A 20,045-nucleotide genomic window follows, 5' to 3' on the forward strand; every position below is an offset into this window, starting at 1 on the left:
CAAAAATGCCTTCTATTCTAGCAAGAAAGGGAAAGGCTGGAAACTCCCATGCTGATAGTCCTCATCTTTTTCTCCTGCTACAGTGAGTCAAAGGTTAGTTCCCTCCCACCTGCATCGCACTTTGCTTCTTCTAATACACAACCAAGCATTCAGACAATACGATTAAAATCCAGTTTGTTCACGGGAGGCTCTCAGACATTCAGCGTTCCCTTCTCAAATATCCCTGTCCAGCCCACAGACAAAATCGTTAACGTTTACATTAACAAGAGCTTTGCACAGTTTTTTTGTTAAATCCTGCTTACTGACTCTCAGTAAAATTAAATACATTCTTAGTAAAACAGGGTAAATGTCAAAAGTTTTATCTGGCATACTGTGATCATGGGTAAAGGGTGATAACCAGATCTTTGGTACGACCTCTTTGGGAAAAAAAAACAATAAACCTAGAGACAGTCTGCATTAAGTGACATAAGAGCAACTCCAAAGGAAAATAAATTGTCATTTTAAGAGATGGTATGCTATTGCTGGGTTCTGGAAATGGAAGCAGTGATATTATGACGCATACTTGGGGGGGGGGAGGGGAGGGAAGGAAAGAAGAGAAAAGTTAAACTCTAAAGATAATTTGGAGAACAATTTTCTATCTGAACAGCCCTGGATTTAAAAATAATGCCTATATTACATTTTTGCTATTGCATATTTTACAAGTTGAAAAGCAAGTAATAGCAGGTTTGGTAACGGGTCACCCCCCTGGTACTGACAGCAGGGTGGACACTCTCCAGGGATGGACTGACCCTGCAGCGAAGTGGTTTCGGTGAAACTCGGTCACCACCAAGTCATTAGCCAGCAACTCTAGGGACAGTTTCTCACTCAAGTAAATGATGGATCAAGCCCACGGTGAGGGGGATGAGGACAGTTTGTTTACAGTAGTAGAGTTTACCTTACCCAGCAGCTAAAAGAGACCATGACTGTGACATGTTTTGCAGAACAAAAGAAAATTCGAGACAGAGATGTAGAATTATGCTCAGGTATTAACACCTGGCGGACAGCGTGTTAAAACAAATAATACGAGAGAACATTGTACTTCCAAGGTTCCTCACGAAAGTGGTCTGTTCTGCCTCCCTCGACCCATCCCACGGAAAAAAAGGATATGTCTTAAAGAAAGAAGTGAGTCACGAGGCCAAACAACTTAATGCGTAATATTTAGGCTACTGTTTTAAGATCACAGATTGTCATCAAAGTCTGGAAATTATGCAAATAGTACCAGCTACATTTAGAGGGCTGCAGAAGGAAAGGCTTCCCGACCTGAATAGCAGTGGTGCCTGGGAAGGCAGGGTGCGTGTGCGGTGCAAGGGCGCCCCCTACAGCCCCGAGCGGGGAACGGCACCCGGGGAGAGGAGGGGAAGAGATTCCATTCTTAAGAGGAAACAGGACAGAACTAGCGTTATCACTAAACTAAATCCCTCTTAACTTCAGGCTAAAAAACATACGTTTTACCTAACTTTTTTAAAATCCATAACCCCAAAGGTTTTCGGTTAACCCTAAATCTTACAGTGGTGCTTATTTTCCTATTTGTCTTCATTTGAATAATTTCCAACATTGTGAAAAATGGGCTAACTTTCTTTTTTTAAGCATCAAACATTAAATAGCATCTTCTGACACATGCATTTCAGACATGCTTTTGTTGACAAGTAATTTTGGCCATAACTATTGACAGATCACATTCAAAGATCACAACTGGTGCTTGGTCTTGTACACACGCTAAGGTGCCAGGCAGGAAGAATTTGTACCGTGTTAAATATTTTTCTGTCCTGTACCTCTTTTATAATCAATGCTTCATTCAATACAGTGCAACCGTATTGAAGATTACTTACAACAGCACAATATTATGTCCAACTTGTCTGAGATAATGCAGAGATGCTTGGAAAGGTCCATTAACCTAAGTGCACACTTCTTCTTCCCTGTGTCTTTTACACATTCGCCGCTTCCCCAAGCAGGTCAGATATGGCAAATACTTATGCATACGTGTAAATTTACTCCTGGGGACAGCCCCGTTGATTTGAATTGAACTTAATGATATGAATTTAATAGCATAGGCTCAGTTTGTTAACTTTTCAGAACAAGGGTCCCTACGGTGAGCCCACTACCCTGCAGACACCACTGCAGTACACAACCAGCCGATAATGATAACCGTAGTAGTAGCAGCAGTAGCAGCATTGTCCTCTTGCATTTATGATCGGCTAAGATTCAGGCAAGACATGCAATTCAAAAGTAGCACACTTTGGCTTTCAAAAAAATTCTGACATCTCTTTTTTTCTTTCTTTTTTTTTAGCGGGGGAACAGTTTCACAAGTACTACAAAAACAGAAGGAAAAAAAAATATTAAATGCATTTTATATTACATAACAGAGTAATAACAGCGTCTTTTTCCTTCCAGATATAGAATTCAGCACTTTCATATTTAAAGGCTGCAGGTTTATATTCATAGTGAAGAAAGGACATTACCCTGTCACAAGTACAATTAGGTACATTTTAAAATCACTGCAAAGCTATAAAAGAGGGAATTTTAATACGGGTCTTTTTTGTGTCCATTTGTCAAGACCCTGAATACCTTTTAGGGAGTAAATGCCAAGGTACATTTTTATTTGTATCAAATAATTATTGCATTCAAAATTAGTAACATGATGAGCTGAAAAAATGCTTTATTTTTCAGTCTCAGTTGAACAGAGCATCTAGATTTACGCACTTTTCTGAAATAGTTAGGATACATTACTAACTGATACCAGCTTGGCTGGAAACATTATTGGGGGAAAAAAATTAAAAAGCCAACATAAGCTTTGGTTTAAAAAGAAAAATATCTTAGAGAAGAAACAGCTTTACTGCTGAACACTATGGAACAAAATAATAAAAACTATTCAGGAAAGATACTTAACTCTTGCTTGGTTCTTAGGTAACTAAAATATCCCTTAAGGACAAAATATATTGGTCCTACTAATATTGTTAATGACTTGAGATTCAAATAATTTTGCAAAATATTGAATTATTCATGATTTTCAGATGAAATTTCAAGAATAGTTTTACCAAAATCTATCAGCTATTCTTTTTCTTATATTTAGAAATTAGAAAAAAAATGTTTACATTATTTTAATGACATTCCACATGTAATAATATAATTACATCACAATTAAATGATCTCAATTCTATTTTAATTAAGAAGATACTCCTGAATCATTTTTTTAATAGAAATGTCTCACTATAATTAAACCGTTCAGAGGACATTTAAATGAATGTGGAAGAGAGAACCACACAAGCTGTAACAGTATATTCATAACAACTTTGCTCTGAAATTAATATTTAATTAATTTTAAAATATTTTATGCCTCCTATATAGTTGTCTGTAATTGAAGTTGCCTTTTCCCACTGATTGCACTTATTCATATTTTATTCAGTTCTCCCAATTTTTAATTGCATCAGAGAGCTCTGTGAGCAGTCAGTGGTAATGTTCATGGGTTGCAAGAGAAACAAAGTTCCTACCAGCTTTCTCATTAGGCTAACTAAATTTTACATCATATTCCCACCTTTTTTTATTAATTACTTGCCTGTGCCAAACTAATGTATCAATGTATAACTTCATTTTTGTGTCTTCTAATACATTAGAGGCAGAGATAGGGGTTTTTTTCTGTGTTAAGATTTTCTTAATCTGTAACAGGTATTAAATTCTTCCAAAAAGTGGTGATGGCACATGCCTACAACTGCACACACACACACACACACCTAGTTTCATGGTAGAAGGAAAACAATGGCTTGTTGATCACTTTAGAAATATTTCTGATAAGGAAAAAAATCAAAACGTACCAGTCACATGCAAATATTCTTAATTTAGCTGCATGCATATGCAACACATGCATTTCCAACTTCTTAAAACTTAACCACTATTACATAAATCATAATTGACCTCTAATGTAAAATAGTTCTAGTTAAACATTTTTGCCCTGCTATAGTGCTTCATATGTGTCCTAATGTTAATTTCTTCTTTGAATTGCTGTGAGAGTATGCTGCATGAAGTTCCTACCAGCAAAACTGCTATCATTTTCTTTGTACTTTTCCCTGAAATGTTCACAAAGTTCCTTAAAACACCAATCAAAACTTAAAAAATAAAATAAAAAACATTTCCTTTATGAAAGCTCAATGACCTTTGACATCATTCACTATTTAGAAACCCATAAAAGAATAGATAACAAATATATGACTCACAAATTATCAATTATGAAAAATAATCTGGGGTAGAATGCTACACTAATACAAAAAGATGGATTACTTGTCATAAACCAATAAAGCTTTTGTTCGTGAATCCAATATCTCATTTCTTTCCTTCGTGTTGGGAAACTTAAAATTATTTTTAAACTGCATTAACTTAAAAAAATGCAACCATCATGAAGGTGAACGCTGAAAACGCCCCCAGAAATAATCTGTCATTTTTTAACCAATTTATATTCGACTAGTAGTTCTAAAAATCAAAAGTCAGCAGGGACTAGATCCATCATAGAGCAAGCAGATACTCCTGTATTTCAGAGGTACGTGGGGGTGTCGGTTCGATGGTCCAGATCTTAAAGTGGCCTCAAAGAAGGGCCATATTTGTCATTGCAAGGCAGACAACAGAATGTAATTAGTCTATAACCACATTTTAGAGCACAGACAGCCCGTTCGAAAGCACTCCTCCTGCATTAGAATTCTTCAGGTTTCGGGGTTTACATTGCTGTCTAACACGGGGGAGGGGAATATTTCAGTTTTTATTAGAAGAAATGTGAGAAAGGGTGGATGCCTGCAGAAAACAAAATAAATGCCAGCCTCAGAGGACCGGGGTGCAGTGCCATCAGCTGTCGGGAGTTACCTATGAAAAATCCTGGCCGATGATGCAGCAGAGAATGCATCACACTCGCTGACTGGCAAGTGACAGGACTGCTCAAATCCCGAGATAAACTGAGATGAGCTTTATTTCCATCAGAAATCACAGGCTCCCTGGCTCAGCCTTTTGCCTCCCCTGCAAGCTCTGGACCCAGCGCTGGTGGCACAATGTCGAGAGAAACATACCGGCAGGAACGCTACTGATGTGCATCACTGCGGTGGCCCCCCGTCCCAGTTAAATTTGTGACTGCCTCTTCACACACACCTTCTGCTCTGCCAGCGCCAGAACCCACGCTCATCCTCAGCTCACCAACATTGCTCCGATCAAGTGGAAACACCTGATTTAAAACACCGTCAGCTACAGCCCTTAACTATCCCGCACTGTGAGAAACCGTTGAATGATTTAATTAAAATAATCTAATTTAAATTAGGCGTATTAGACATTGTAAGTAAAGGAGCAGAAGGGTGAGCGCAGTGATCTGGAGGCAATGAAGCGTACTAACCAGAGATTCCCAGGTTCAGATCCCGGGGTCAGATACGCACTCCCTGCTCCCAGCTTCAGCTGGGAGTGTGCCTGGAGGTGGCTGCCTCTGCGCTGGGGAGAATGGAGGAGCAGGGCTGTGTGTCGGGGGGGATTAACTACATTGTCACTCACTAATGACAGCTGCCACATGATTAGAAACCACATTAAGTTCTTAACTTTAACTTTGCTAATCAGCGAGATCAAACTCCTACAACCGGATTGGATTTTTTTTCTATTAAATAAGAAGAGAAAGAATATGAAGAAAGTAGTTTGCACGTTTACTGCCTAATCAGGATGTAAGGCAGCGAACAGGCACACAGCTGTAAAAATGAACTTTTACAGAATAAAATACTCAACTGATTTGGACCAGTTTCTGCTGCACCATTTGCAGGGCTTAGTTTTCCTATGCATACAGGACAAAGGTTTTAAGCAATTAATATTATTTCTTCCTACCAAATGCTGACAATTAATCAAGAATCAACCAATGAAAGGGAAATTTTAGTTAAGCATTTTGATATATTCTTCAGGAAAAGTGGAACTTGGGAAGAGCAAAGCTCTGCCACATTTACTGGGAGAATGGAAAAAAAATAGGACTTTCAGAAAAAGATCTGAGCAGCCTTCACTGGGAGGCTGTTGGTCAAGTCAAAAGGTGTGCCTTCACTTTAGGGAAACTTGTAATTTTGCCATATTCTCCATATAGACAGAAAGCTTACTTCTTCAGTACTGCTTTTGAAGCAAATTCAAAACAGAGTTAACAGCAAGGCCATCACGATTTTTTTTCCCACCCCCAACCCCAAAAAACTACGGCTCCGATAAAGCTGCTTTCGGAAACAAATGGTCACCCAACCCTTTTATGGCTTTAACAAACCCTTAATTCTGCCTCCTGTTCCACACAATGTAGACTCTATTTGCACCCGTGCAGTACTAAATTACAGATAAAGTTACAGCAAATTTGTTTTCCCAAAAAAGCAGTGAGGCCTAATATCCCTTGAGTCATAACAGCCTTGCCTTTCATTCAGAAGTAGAACTGGAATAACTTTCCCCCCCAGAAACAAACGCTTCTTCCCGCGACAATGGGGCCGTTCTTGCCACGCTGAATGGGATGCGGCTCAGCTTGCAGGTACCCAGGTGGGGAGGCAGGGGGGCAGCTGACCCAGGTGGGCAGCCCCTGCTGCGGCGGGTAGCTCCAGTGCACTCCACCATCCATTAGACAGGCTGACCCGGGAGCTATCCACCCCCAATAAGCCAAGAAGTATGCCCAAGCAAATCAATAACTTATAGAGATGTATCTCGTTCATACTGATGGAATCAAGGTAGCTAATCAAAATCTGAAGCAGCCTTGGAACAAGGAAAAAAATCTCTTAAAAGGTTAAAAAACCGCAACGCGCACCTGAAGTGATCCTTGTATGTGAAAGGAATACTGACATAATAATGACCTACAAGCACACTCAAGTTATTTTCCAAATGCTCTAGCTAATAGACTGTGATGAATAAATAACTTTTTAATGTGTTTCACTGGACTTGTGCTAGGGAAGCTTAACATCCAGTCTTAAAAACGCTATTCAGATTCATGTGAAGCTGTAACACTACGAAGATAGTGACAGAACGCCAAAACAAAGCTCAAACGAGAGACTTCATTATTTACCTCTTTTTCAAAATAAATCACTCCAAAATGTTTCCATGTTTACTTGCTACATTATTTAGATACTATTCCTAAAAGGTGACAGTAAAGCACATTTAGAGAATGAGCATTAAGTGTTGTTAATGCGGCCTTACGCTGTTAATCATTATCTTGGGAAAATTATATTGTGTTTTATACACTAGTACTATGACATTTTTATTAACTCATAATCCCTCTGCTAACAGTGGTGCTTTAAGCAAGTAATAATTAAGATGGCAGCAAATACTAAAAATACCTACTTTTAAATTTTTCAACGATGTTAAAGGGATACAGTATCTGTTGGTTACTAGAGGTACTTGAGGGAAAACAGCAAAAAGGATATTGTATACCACATGAAAAATACCAATTTTGTCTTTGTTAAGGAAAACAGGGTTAAATAATCATTAACAATATAAATAAACCATTAACAGTATCTTTTACAGTACTGATCACCTATCTTCAAAGGAATTAGCTGAATTTCATTATTAAAAATATACTTTTCTTGGAAATGGAAGAATTTGTCATTAGAAAATAAAGAGTTTCAGATACGCACACCTGTGCCTCCTGGTCTGAGATATGGAAGAGATTTTTCCTCTCCCTTATAAATAAGCTCCAGAAAAAGACAGAGCAAGAACAGAAATATCATACAAGCTGACTTTATTAGGATGAGAACAGTCTGGAAAGGTGCATCTCAAGCCAGAGAGACTCCATGCACTCGTGCACTTAAAGACTGAGGAGGAATACAAGGAAACAGAAAAAACTCATACATTAGTCGTGCAATGGCTATTATTAAAGTAGAGATTTACCTTCAGCTTAATGTGTTTATCCCTCCAGTTATTATTTAGAGGGGATGTACCGAGTGCAGAGAATCACAGACACATGTTAATATTGGCTTGATTTTTTATTTAACCATAGCTTTCTCAAGTATACAGTGCCACTTTCTGTAGCACTGAATGCAAAATACGTATTCAGTATATCAAAACAGAATTAATTTTATTCATTTTTGAGCACATTTCTCCGCTACCTTTTTTATTTTTTTAATGGGTTAGGAAGTGTCTGTCTGTGTTCATTAATGAGCAGTGTCTACTTATTGAGGCCAGTCAATTAGAACTGGAATACAGGCATGTCTAATCACAGCTACTATACAACTGTGGAAAGAAAATCATGTCTCCCATTCAGCCGGCGCTGCACGCTAATTGCCCAAGAAGTTCCAATTGCATAATACCGGTTTTAACAGGTAACTTTGCAGTGCTAATAATAGCTGTGAGAGCAGCGTCAATCTCGAATAAACAAGACTAAATTATGCCAATTTTCAGCTTTTGCAGATCAGTGGGTTCTTCTAGAGTACTTGTATCTCTGGAAAGCAGTTGGTATCTCGTAACTTCAGAGCTACAGTAATTGTGTGGATGTTATTCATGGAAACGTATGAACTCCAAAGATCTGCCATGCAAGTCTATTCAGTATCAGCTGCAGCCATTTGGCTTACAGTTATTCATTTATTTTTTTTCTCTTCAGTAACAATTCTGGTCACAACATTAAGTTATCTCTACTGGGTAAGTGTTAATACTTACCTAGAATAAATAAAATCTACCAATGAAACCAAAATAAATCATGCTTTAAAATTATGTCTCCTTGCTTATTGAAAAGTAATGAACAGATTTGGGGATATAAACACCCATTACTTTTCTTTTGAAAAATAAACTGGAAAAAAAAACCCAACCCAACAAACCAATGCTGTTTCTATCAAACAAGTGGCTATGAGGTTTACAGGCTCTTTATTTCAAGGTCAGCTGAAATTCTCCTTTCCTGCAGAGGCTAGATCACTTAAGCACGACACTCGGTAAAAACTTAACATTCTACCCACACTCTGTTTCATGTCTTAACAAACTATCTAGAAAACATTGTTTCTTGCCTTAATAGTTAACTAAAAGGGTCTTCAAGGCAGTTTTTGCTCCTCTTTATATTGCCATGACCCCTGCAGAAGGTTACTGTGCAAGGAACAGCCATCACAAGCACCCAACGTTTACCAATAACATGGCTAAGGCTATGTAAGGATTTTCTTCACAACTTTGCAACCACTAGTTTGGCCCCTAATTAAGGTATTTAAGCAAATATTCTGCCTAGACAGTCATCTGCTCAATGCAGGCTTGTCACTGAGATCTGCAGCTGCTGCCTTGGGCCAACACCCAGGAGGGGAAGGGGGAAAAGCATGTGGAAAGGTGTTTCAGGGAAGCATCATTTTTCTGAAAGAACAGATTTAATCTTAATTCTTCAGGTATGGAAACACCCTGGGTGGAAACACTGTTTACCCTGACTAAACTATACAATAAAGATTATGTTAATAATGTGCTGTGTAAATCATGCCTAATGTAGAAGGAAAAAAAAATAATCCACCACTTGTAAACTTAAGTGTTCTGTAACACTGTACTTCAGTGGTTTGTTCCCTTGAAATTAAGACGGTCTACTCAGTGCACAAAGAGACACATTATCCCAAGCAACAGACAACTTCTAGTGCTACTTCTTTTTCACACCCTGTCACAAGCAGGTTTCCCTAACCAGGAAAATAAGCAGCTTTCCTAGTTTAGTTGTAAATGCCCTGTTCCTTCACAGGACTCTCCTACATAAATCTTAATGGAGTTCAGTTGAAAATAAAGTTTCTTGCATGGACAGCCCACCTCATGCCAAGGAGGAAGGCAGAGGGGCCACAAGAAAGGGGACAGCAGAATGACAGAGCCATTTTTCACTTCAGTTTCCTACTGTATGGAGGGGAACAGACTAATCCTTCACTCTCCCTGCCAGTTCTGCCAGTTTTGGACATCATCATCACAAGCGGCATCGCCACCTGCCAGTTATTTCCAAGTGGGAAGCAAGCTTTCAAACTCTCCCTGGTCCAAACCAGCCATTTTTGGAATGGGAAGCGTGCAGCATCTCTCTTTTGCCAAAAATGTAGGATAAAGCTGTGTGTGGCAGACAGTCCTTTTTTTTAGGAAAAAGGGACTAAACTTCCCATGTAACTTTTGCAATGGTTACTTAGGGGTGTTTTTCTTCTAAGAAAAATCTTACTTACAACACCAATAAAGCCAATGTTAGTCATACAGCATGCGTGGTGCTAGCAGAAACAAAATATTTTCTAAGCCCTTTTTTTATATTAACAGCCTGGATTTCATGTTCTGCAATCAAAACTGAAAATATGAACTTGCATGTTAAACAATATAAGCAGGACAAATATTTTCATGGTGCATATCTGAAACATTACGAAGTTATCCAAAGTGTTTTCACTCCAGTAAAGTCCAGCACATTAAAAATTGGTTGTTTTTTTCTTAATTCATCCACCAAGGTACAGATCCTTACAACATCGGCTAACAGCTACGTTCCTAATAAGCAAGTGACTACTCTATGGGGAGGGATAAGCACGTTGAAGATTCCTTAAGGACCATTAGGAAGAAACTGGTAGCTTAATTTCTGAACAGGCTGTCCTTTCTAAGTCTTTTTCACACCAAATTTTCAAAGGCTACGAAACATTGCTTCTCTGCTTGATCTTCCTTACTTGGGCTACCCTCACCAGCACATGACATACTTGGTTATTGCTTCTGTCTTTACTACACTGAAACTTCCTGCAAAATATTGCATTATATTATTTTAACTATTGACTTTTTTAACTATTATGGTCCAGTAAAACCAGTGTGTCCCATAGTTCTTCCACTTCAAAGCATACCATTATCAATACCTACCGCTGCTAAATAAAAAGGAAGTAAAACACTCTTTGTAAGATGATTTTATAATGTTTTAGTTCTCATATGACTCACAACTAAAAGACGATGAAAAAGTAAGATATTTTATAATCCACCCATGTTCTCTATTTTAATGAAAGTCTAAATGGCCAAGATTTCCTGCGACAACTGTGAAATAGAAGCTCAGGGAACCCGATGATGACAGGGTACACAACTACTTACTCCTTAGAACACCGTTACTGAATAATTATCCAAATCTAATATCCATGCTATCTGAAATCTTTCAAGCGCAAGGTTTTGTATTCAGGAGAGTTTTGTGCACTCGAGAGGAAAGCACAAGTAAGAAGAATACATGATGCAAAGCTGCTCCTCTCTGGACACACTGCCAGGCTGGCTCCAGTGCAAGCACCCTGCAACCTTCCAAACACAGAAAGCAAGAGGGGCCACAGCCAACACCAGGCAGCTGGGGATGGCCTTGTACATAATTAGCGTTATGGGAAAACTACTCCAGAGCAAAACTGCAACTCACATAAACTGGCTGCCTAGATTTCTAGTCACACCACTGCCTTAGGAAGAAATCTAAGCTTTTAGAACTTTTTAGGCAACACTGAATGCTGAACAGTAACTGTTTTTGTTAATTTCTATAATTGTTGACCAACCACGCTTCTGTGTGTCAGGCTTGGTGTATAAAGCTATAATAGCATTCTACAAGCTTTGATAATCAAATACTTTCACTGCAAAGCTGTCAGTTTTCCAAATAGGAACAAAAGGAAAACAGGTGAGAAAAACGGTCTGGTAGTGAAGGGAAAAGTCCAACACGTGGGATACAAATGCTCTACTCTGCTGTGTATTTCCTGTTTCAGAAATCAAAATAAGGGGAGTATTTCCACACACCGCATAGGTGGTTTTGAGACTGAACACATTAAGATTATGGTAAGTACCTAAAATAGATACGCAGGCAAAATAAACAGCTAATGGAGCAATTACAGTGCCTAAAGGGAGAGCTGGTGGCATTTCAGACAGCCTGCAGTGGGTACCCCAGGCACTTGGATGGTGAGGACAGAGGTGACAGAGATGATGCACACCCTCAGACAGACACATGCCCTCCTGGAACAGCAGCTGGGCAGCACACGGGATGCTTTAAGGTAAACAAAATCTGCACCAAGTCTGCACTTAGGCAATGAATCACACTGATAAACTGATGTAGCAAGTAGGCACTCACCCTGTAAAGGAAGTAAAATGAAAGCAATTTTTAAAAAACAAAATAAATAGGAATTTTAATGTATATAAATATTGCCCACTCTTTCCTTGTATCAGATGTGCAATGTGCCAAACACAAGATGTGGCTTGACGACACCAGGTATCTCCACACCAGCATCATTCCTGAAGTGTTATAGCTAAGTACAGAGAGTTTTTTGAATTGCTGGTGCTGCTGGTATGTTCTTTAGGTATGAATGGTTAATGGATTTTAATGCTTATATACCCCAGGATCCGCTACATATTTTTTTCTTTCCTATTCCACTTTCTAAAATCTGGCACACAGTATAGCAAAGTGTTGCAGAAAGCACAAATCCCACTGCGTTTTTGCAGCAGTCTCACATTAGTTCTGCTAGTCTACATAAAAACCAGGAAAGAGGAAACAGGATTTATATGACTTTTCTTCTTGTCTGCTTTACTTCTGAAAAAACAAAAGTGCAGCAGTCTGATCTACTTCATTCTTTTTCATTCTGGTGAAGATACAGCTGACAAAGAGCTGAAAAGACTCTTGCACATGTGTGCAACCTCCATCAGATATTAATCTTGTACCTGGCCTTGCCATTGCCATGTCACTTTACCTCTGCAAATCTCTCTTTTGAGAACAGGAAGTTTTGACAGTAACAGGCATTTTTGGAAAGGCTTTTTTAGGATGTAAGAAGTTTTTGCAACTACCTTAGCAGCAATTCTTCCAATTTCAAATTCTAGACAACAGGTGGCAAAAGACAATCTGATGGTCCACTTCACCCAGGTTTAGTAAAAAGCAATTTGAAGGTGTTTATGTCCTCAGTTATGGTATCAACAGTGGCAAAATTTACGAGCTTTGAAATATATCTGCACAATTCTGATTCTCCTACAATTAGTGTGGAAAACAAGGAAAATATTTAATAACTAACACAAGTGCATCCCCACTCCTGACAGTACCATATTAAATCCTCCCTAAAACATAATCTCTGTCAGCTTTGGGTGAAAGTTGCTTCTGAAATACACAGCAGTTATAATTTCCCTTTTTAACAGGGAAAAATAGGAAAAAACCAAAATTACTTTAATGTCTCATTTCCTGCAAGGGACCAACTCTTTTTTCTGCTGTTTCCTTCTCAGTTTCAATTAATTAGCATGACACCACCACAACTAAATGATGTACGTGCAAGAGAACTAACACTTAATCAAAGGCTAGGGACACTGTTATGTCATTTTCACACATGAATTGTGTAATGTTAGAAGATAAAGTGAAGGTGAGTTAGACATGACAAGTGACTTGCATGCAGGGAGAGTCATTTTATCAATATTTCAAAGCCTAAGAAAGAGAAGCATTTTCTATGTGCATGCATACACACATATAGAAGGATTCAGAGGAACAGGAACAGGAATAGGACAACATGTTCATAGAAAGCTGTAATTCGAGGACACACTGAGAAGTACATGTTATTGGGTGAACTCTGCTTCCAAATGAGAAAGGAAACAAGTTTATTTTACGAGTAACAGTTAAATGTTCAACCAGGCAATTAAAGTGCTTTACTGAGGCCATTTTGGGATACCAAACACTTTGAAGATTATATATTCCTTCATATTTCATGTTCAATGTTCCTCTAAGTAAAATATGTCGTTCCCTTTAGTTACTCAGTTATGAATTGTACTTTAAAGGCAAGGGGACATTTTTGATAATGCACATCTTAAACTTTTCATTAAACTACCAAATTTAAATTCTACCTTTTTGTGCACTCTGACATTTTTGTCTGGCATTTTCATTAATTTTGCGACATACATAAATGTAGCTGAAATGTTAACTGATCAATACTTTGTCTCTCTCATGTAGCACTAGAGCGAAGCTCCCCAAGGACCATGCAGCAGTACAGAAATTAAATGTGTAAAATATCAAATGTTAATGTTAAACACAGCAGCACTTACTGTATAACGACTGAAAAGGCTAAAAGAATTCCAAATGGACAGATGGTAGCACAAATTATCTACAATCACATTTAAAGATTAAAGTTTGTCCCGTAAAATAATTCATTGACTCACGTTGAAGTGTGTCCTTTTACTGATAGCTCAGTTGTCCAATTATTTTTGTGCTCATTACAGTGAGAAATGGCAGTATTGGAAAAAGAGAGTGAACACTTTTTTTCCCCCTACGTTGCACCCACTGACATCTGCAAGAACACAAATGTCTGGTCAAGAAGCTAATGGAAATTAGGCCCAATTTAGTAGACATTTCAGTGCCCACAGTAGATTAATCGAAAGAAAAAACATCCACTTTTGCATACTCTAATAAAAGTTCTTCTAACTGAAACATACCATATTAATCACTGAATTTAAAATACATAAAAATTAATGGCTAAATAATCCAATGGTCTGTTTTAAATAGAGAAAATCATGTGAATTTACAGCAAAGGTGGTCTCTATGTATCCTATTCTTTTCCTTTGCATTAGGTGCTTAACAAGCATAAACACAAGCACGGAACAAATTCTTGATCAGCCTCAATATTACAGAGCTATATGTGATATAATAAAGCTGTTCTGGAACTGAAACATTAATTTAACATTGTTGCTATACACTTCCTTTATTTGACAGGGAAAAAATATGAAAAAAGGAGGAGAGAATATCAAATCTTCTGATGGTTCCACTCCAAAGTCATATTCTAGGCAGATCCACCTATGCTTCATGAGCTATTTACAAAGATCTTTGGATATCTGAAAAGTAACAGCTAATAATATGTCACAGTTATACTACCAAGAAAATACAAAAAATTATGTCTGGGTAGCAATCATTCTTCTGCTGTAAAGTACTGAGGCACAGAAAACAAAACGGGGGGTCAAAAATTTAAGTCATTGAGACAAAAGCCCCAGTGAAGGCAGTGAGCTTATGAAGTTCAACAGAAACAGGCAAAATGTTTAGTTGAGGAATGACACAATGTAGGTCCCTGAAAACTTCCAGGTTTATGTACCTCTAGGCACAGCATGGGCAGCATTGGTTCTTGAGCTGGTGCCTTTGGCCAGATTTGAGACACCCCAAACCTTTGATAAAGCATTTCCTTTCCTAAAATGTCCCAAATAACGTACAGGTTTGAGACATCTAAGTCCCGGAGCATAAATAATCAGCAAGCCCCTCCAGTGAACACTTGTAGTCCCGATGAGCAACACTGTGATTCTCAAAGGAGAATGACTTTAAAAAGAGCTGCAGTAAACACTTCAGTGTGCCAAGAGCATAAAGGAACTGCAGCTTATTACAGACCACCACATTAATCCAGGCTTTCTGTGAGCTTCCAAAGACTAGCCCTCCTTTCCCGATATTTCTTATTAATTACAACTGTATTTCCAAAACCTGAGCTAGTCTCCCAGAACTTCTTCACCTGTGGTCTTCTGTAACAGCAGTCCCATCAGCAAGTGAAGACAGGGGTGTGGTACGAGACAAGGGTCCCTGTAACAGTAATGCCAAGAACCCGGGGCAATGGGACATCTGCCAAATCAACCCTCGCACATGCAACTCCCGTGAAATGGCTGTAAATCTGTGTCAGGAAGTTATCCATCAAAATAGAGCTTCCAATCCAACAGGAAGGAAGGAACGGTTAGTTTAAAAGTTTACTTCTCGTACATTATTTATTAGCCTGCATGCAGAGCTGGAAACATCCAGAATGGCCCATTTCTCATCTCCCTTCTGGCACTGACATTTCACTGTGACATTCTCTAACCTCTGGGAGACAACTTCAAGAGGAGATACGATTTGTACAATAGTGAAGAGATGAAAATGATACATTTAAGTACAGCTTTTTTTTATAGCCTCTATTAAATTCAAGCGTAACCTTAGTGCAAGCATAATTCAGCATTACACGTGCAAGTGGAACGCTCTCAAGATTTTTCAAGGGCCTATGATCACTATGAAACTCCAGAAACCACCTAAATCCAAAGCTTACAACCATGATAGAAGTTACTGTAGATTCGCCTTGGCTAGCAAAAACTTATCAATTTTGTTTTTGCCCAGAGGGATGATGTGACCCTTGGAGAGAATAACATCAAGTTGAAAAGTGCAGGATGCACTGCAGATGCAGAGCATGAACACATCTGTGAAGTCACAGCACTGATGAAGATGTAATATATCCACAGCTACTACAACCACCACATACCAAAACAAGTACTAAAAGGAAACTAAGAAAAGGAGGCTTTTGAGATAAATACACATATAAAAAAAGAATATATATATATATATAAAAAAAATCAGGAGCATGTTTCTACTGCAATACATTATAACCACAATAATGATGTATACTGCCTATAGACCTCTCTGCTCAAGTTCCGTGTTTTACGTATTTCCAATTAATTATGAAACTGAATTTCTTCTACAATAAGAAACAATAACAATTTAATGGCAGCACAACTTCCACCACAGCCACAGCAGTGCACCGTGAGAAGGAAAGAATTTAATTTTCCCCAAAGATTAGGATGTTTTTTCATTTCCCTTTCTTCCAGCAGTAATGAGTGTTCCATATCCATGTTAAAATTAGACTTAAGACAGACAAGTACTTTCTAGTACCTGGAGCAGTAATACCAACATGAACATCTGAGTTTTATGTACAAGCCTGCATATTCCTATGAAATGTTGATCATTTGATACTGAAAAGATAGATCATCTCTCTACAGTGAACAGCAGCAAGTATATTTAGATTTTTGCACGGTGTGGTTGCTGCAGACATCAGTAGTAGTATAAAACCCCTGAGTGTTTGACCAGCACACTATCTCCTGTACTCCTGATAAACACTGCAACCAAGGATGGAAAGCGTGCTGCCACCCTTTGACAGGCCATGCAGGGGCATTATAGTCAGTCACATAGCATGAACGAAGCCCAGCTGGAAGTTCGTTCCTGAAAAACAGCATGATCTAGTGACACACGAAAGCACCCCATTTACCACTCTAGTGCAGCCAGCTCCAATGCCTGGTTTGATTTTTCCAAATTTGGGGCACCTGAGCTTCAGGCACCCAAGGCAGGAACACTGTCACCAGACTCCCTCTGTAATTTATTCAAAGAAAGAAAAGAAAACCATTCCCTGTTCAAATTCATGGCAGAGAAGCTCATAACTTCAGTATTTCAGCCAATAAATTTAGGTACTCCAGGCAGTGTGTCCATGCACACATTTTTACTCCTGGTGGGACTCCCTCAGGCAAAAAACAAACAGGAACTCTGGTCTTGTTTGTATCTCGTAAGATTTTGAAAATAAAAAGGTAGTCACCTGGGTAACACATTATAATCTACAATTATGCTTGGAATTTTAAAAATTTAACAGGAAAGTAAAGGTTAATATTAATGAAGGTAATGTTTTATGGAGCAATAGCAGCTTCATTTAAATCACTAAAATTGAATTGTCTAAAAACTGAACAGTGACCAGAACTTGATGCCTAAAAGGTACTAGTTTCTTTGCACTAATGATTTTTAAATTGTTTGGCTGGTTGTGTTTGTTTTGTTTTTTTAACTAAGAATACTAAATCTGAGTAAGGAAGAAACTATTTGGGTCCAGAGTTTTGTACTTCTAAAAAAAGTTATAGGCGTAACACATTGATATGTGGAGGACAAAATACCCCCAATTTTACATTCATGATATGTAAAAGAACTCATGAAATATTCACAACAAGTTTTAGAGTAAATATGCAACATACAAAGGGGCCAAACAAAATTTAACGGAAGTAATGTGTGACAAGCTCAAAATACATCATCCATAGTTTCCTGACTGTATTTTGAGTTGTATCACTTGCTTATGTTATTTGTACAACTATAAATAAAACCCCACAACTTTCTGTCTTGTTTGTGTGGTATTTTAAACTTAATTACTTTTTTAAAAAGCATGAGTGAACCTGATTTACGTTTATCTTCATAACTCAATGTTCTACATAAATTAAAAAAGAACACCCCCCACATCAACACTGTGTTATCCCTCAGTCTGGAACACAAACACACCAGGATGATCAACAATAACATAAAGTAGATCATACCAAAAAAGCAGCAAGACTTCTTGGGGGAGAATCCCAATCAAAGCAACTGCTAATGTAGTAGGCGGCATTTATGAGCACCATGATACAACGCTTCATCCGGGCAAAGTTTCTTAAAAGTAGCTGTTAAAAAGATGAAAGAACGAAAATGTTTCAGACCCCTCAAAAGCTTCAGAAGAGTCTCATGCTTACAATATTGTCATCCTAATTTGGGTGAAGATTGAGAAAATAACATGTTAAGATCTCTAGCTCGCAGAGAAAATATAGTTCATAATTCAAGAGACTTGGAAAACAGAATTTGTTAGTTGTGTCAATTGATATTTGTTGAATTTAACTCTAAATAGTACATAAATTGTTGTTCAGTTCTAAAAAAAACAGCCACTTGCAAATTTTCATGAACGATTTTGTTACTAAGATTTCAGAGTTTTATTAAGTAAACAAGACTTTCCCCATTCTTAGAAAATTTTGGCCTTCCTTAAAAAGATGCTGCAGGACACACCTGAAACCATGCAAAATTACTGTGGCATTCCAATTAAGATAACCTGCACCCTTTATATCAAACTTTTCCTTTATCTGTAACAAATTTGTCTCTTGCATTGTATTTTGACCACATGCTTTTAAGTATTTATTGAAGTGACTTCAACCGCATACATTCAATCTATATAGAAATAAGACATAACTGTGCTGTGTTTTGATGCAGGAGAACACCCTCAAAGCAAAAAAAGTTAACAAAGCAGTGAATGGTTTAATTTGTGTAATGAGTAGCACAGAAAATGCTAGGTAGGTAAGATGTGGATGTTTTAAAATGCAACCACATCACTCATACATAAAGATTCCTTTTTTCCCCACCCTAAAGTTTATGGGGGGTGGGGTGGGGGTGGGGGTGTTTATGCCATGCAAGCTAATCTAAAAAAATCTAAAAAAAATGCCACCAACAACCCAAGGTGGGTATTTAAAATTTACTCCTCCTGCCATCTGCAAAAGTCACAGTGCCATTTTCTGTTACAGAAGGGGGTAGAAGAACAAATCTCGAATAAAAGGCCTTGGCGCTTCTTTGCTGGAATAGTGGTGCAAAATGCAGCTTTAGTAACAGCATTACTCACAACAATTAGAAAGAAGCATTTCACCTCTTGAAATCTTCCTTAATGAAATACATTATCCAACTGATACAAAATTCATTCAGCAGGTAATTTAAATTAAGCTCGAGTCTATAAGCTTGCAGCAAAATAAAAAACAGGTTTGAGACCTTTGCCTTTTCGCTGCAAACAAAATTCTTGTTCCCATAGTCCAAGCAAAAGCACAGTTCTCTCCATATAAAATACATTATTCGTGGAACATGAAAAACTGAATGAAAAGTAGTTCAAGTGGGGAAAAAGGTAAGATGTGTGTTCAAGTATTTTTTACCAAAAGATTAAAACTGTGTGTAGCAATAAAATCCAGAGAAAAAAGAAAAAGGGTCCAGCTATCTCCTACCCACAGGACTCCCCGAAGTAATAAAAGAGTTTTAGTTTGCTTTCACCTTTGATTCAAACCTTACTCAACTGACTTATTTAAAATTTGGCTAAAAGAATGCTGAAAGACTCTTTACCCTGCAACAAACAGAGATCTTTTGGGTCAAGGTTAACAGCAAAAATTTATGCAAGACTTGGTTTACATGCACCTGCGCTATAATCTGATATGTGTGGAACCTGATGGTTTCAACTGTGTTCTTATTCACGTATTTCATGGAAATTAAGCTGCAGTTTATAGAGGAGACATAATAAACCCATGTATTTTGTTTCTGCCTTTTCCAACCTATCATATTCTTTTGTAAACAGGTAATGAAAATGTTATTCTTTACCCTCTGCAGTACGATACCAGATATTTGGATATGCACACTTGATATTAAGGCTTTTGGAAAGGATTAGTGTTTCCTTACTCTTTACCTGTTTAGACAGTCTGTTTTCCTCTTCAATGTACTTCTGTTCTTTGGGCATTAAGGTTCGTATGCTGGCTTTCACCTA

The 20,045-nt window shown here is 38.0% G+C and overlaps 1 protein-coding gene across 4 annotated transcripts in view; it reads right to left on the reverse strand.

Moving 5' to 3' along the window:
- MCTP1 (multiple C2 and transmembrane domain containing 1) overlaps positions 1–20,045 on the reverse strand; it is a 276,103-nt gene that overhangs the window by 76,855 nt on the left and 179,203 nt on the right. For all 4 annotated transcript variants that reach the window (XM_037374432.1, XM_037374433.1, XM_037374434.1 and 1 more), the window contains 2 exons: positions 19,968–20,042; positions 18,046–18,165 (listed from right to left, as the gene is read on the reverse strand). In XM_037374432.1, coding sequence (XP_037230329.1) covers positions 18,046–18,165; positions 19,968–20,042 — 195 coding nt within the window. The remainder of the gene's footprint in view (positions 1–18,045; positions 18,166–19,967; positions 20,043–20,045) is intronic.

The sequence above is a fragment of the Falco rusticolus genome, chromosome Z (assembly GCF_015220075.1).
Source record: "Falco rusticolus isolate bFalRus1 chromosome Z, bFalRus1.pri, whole genome shotgun sequence".
Lineage (NCBI taxonomy): Eukaryota > Metazoa > Chordata > Aves > Falconiformes > Falconidae > Falco > Falco rusticolus.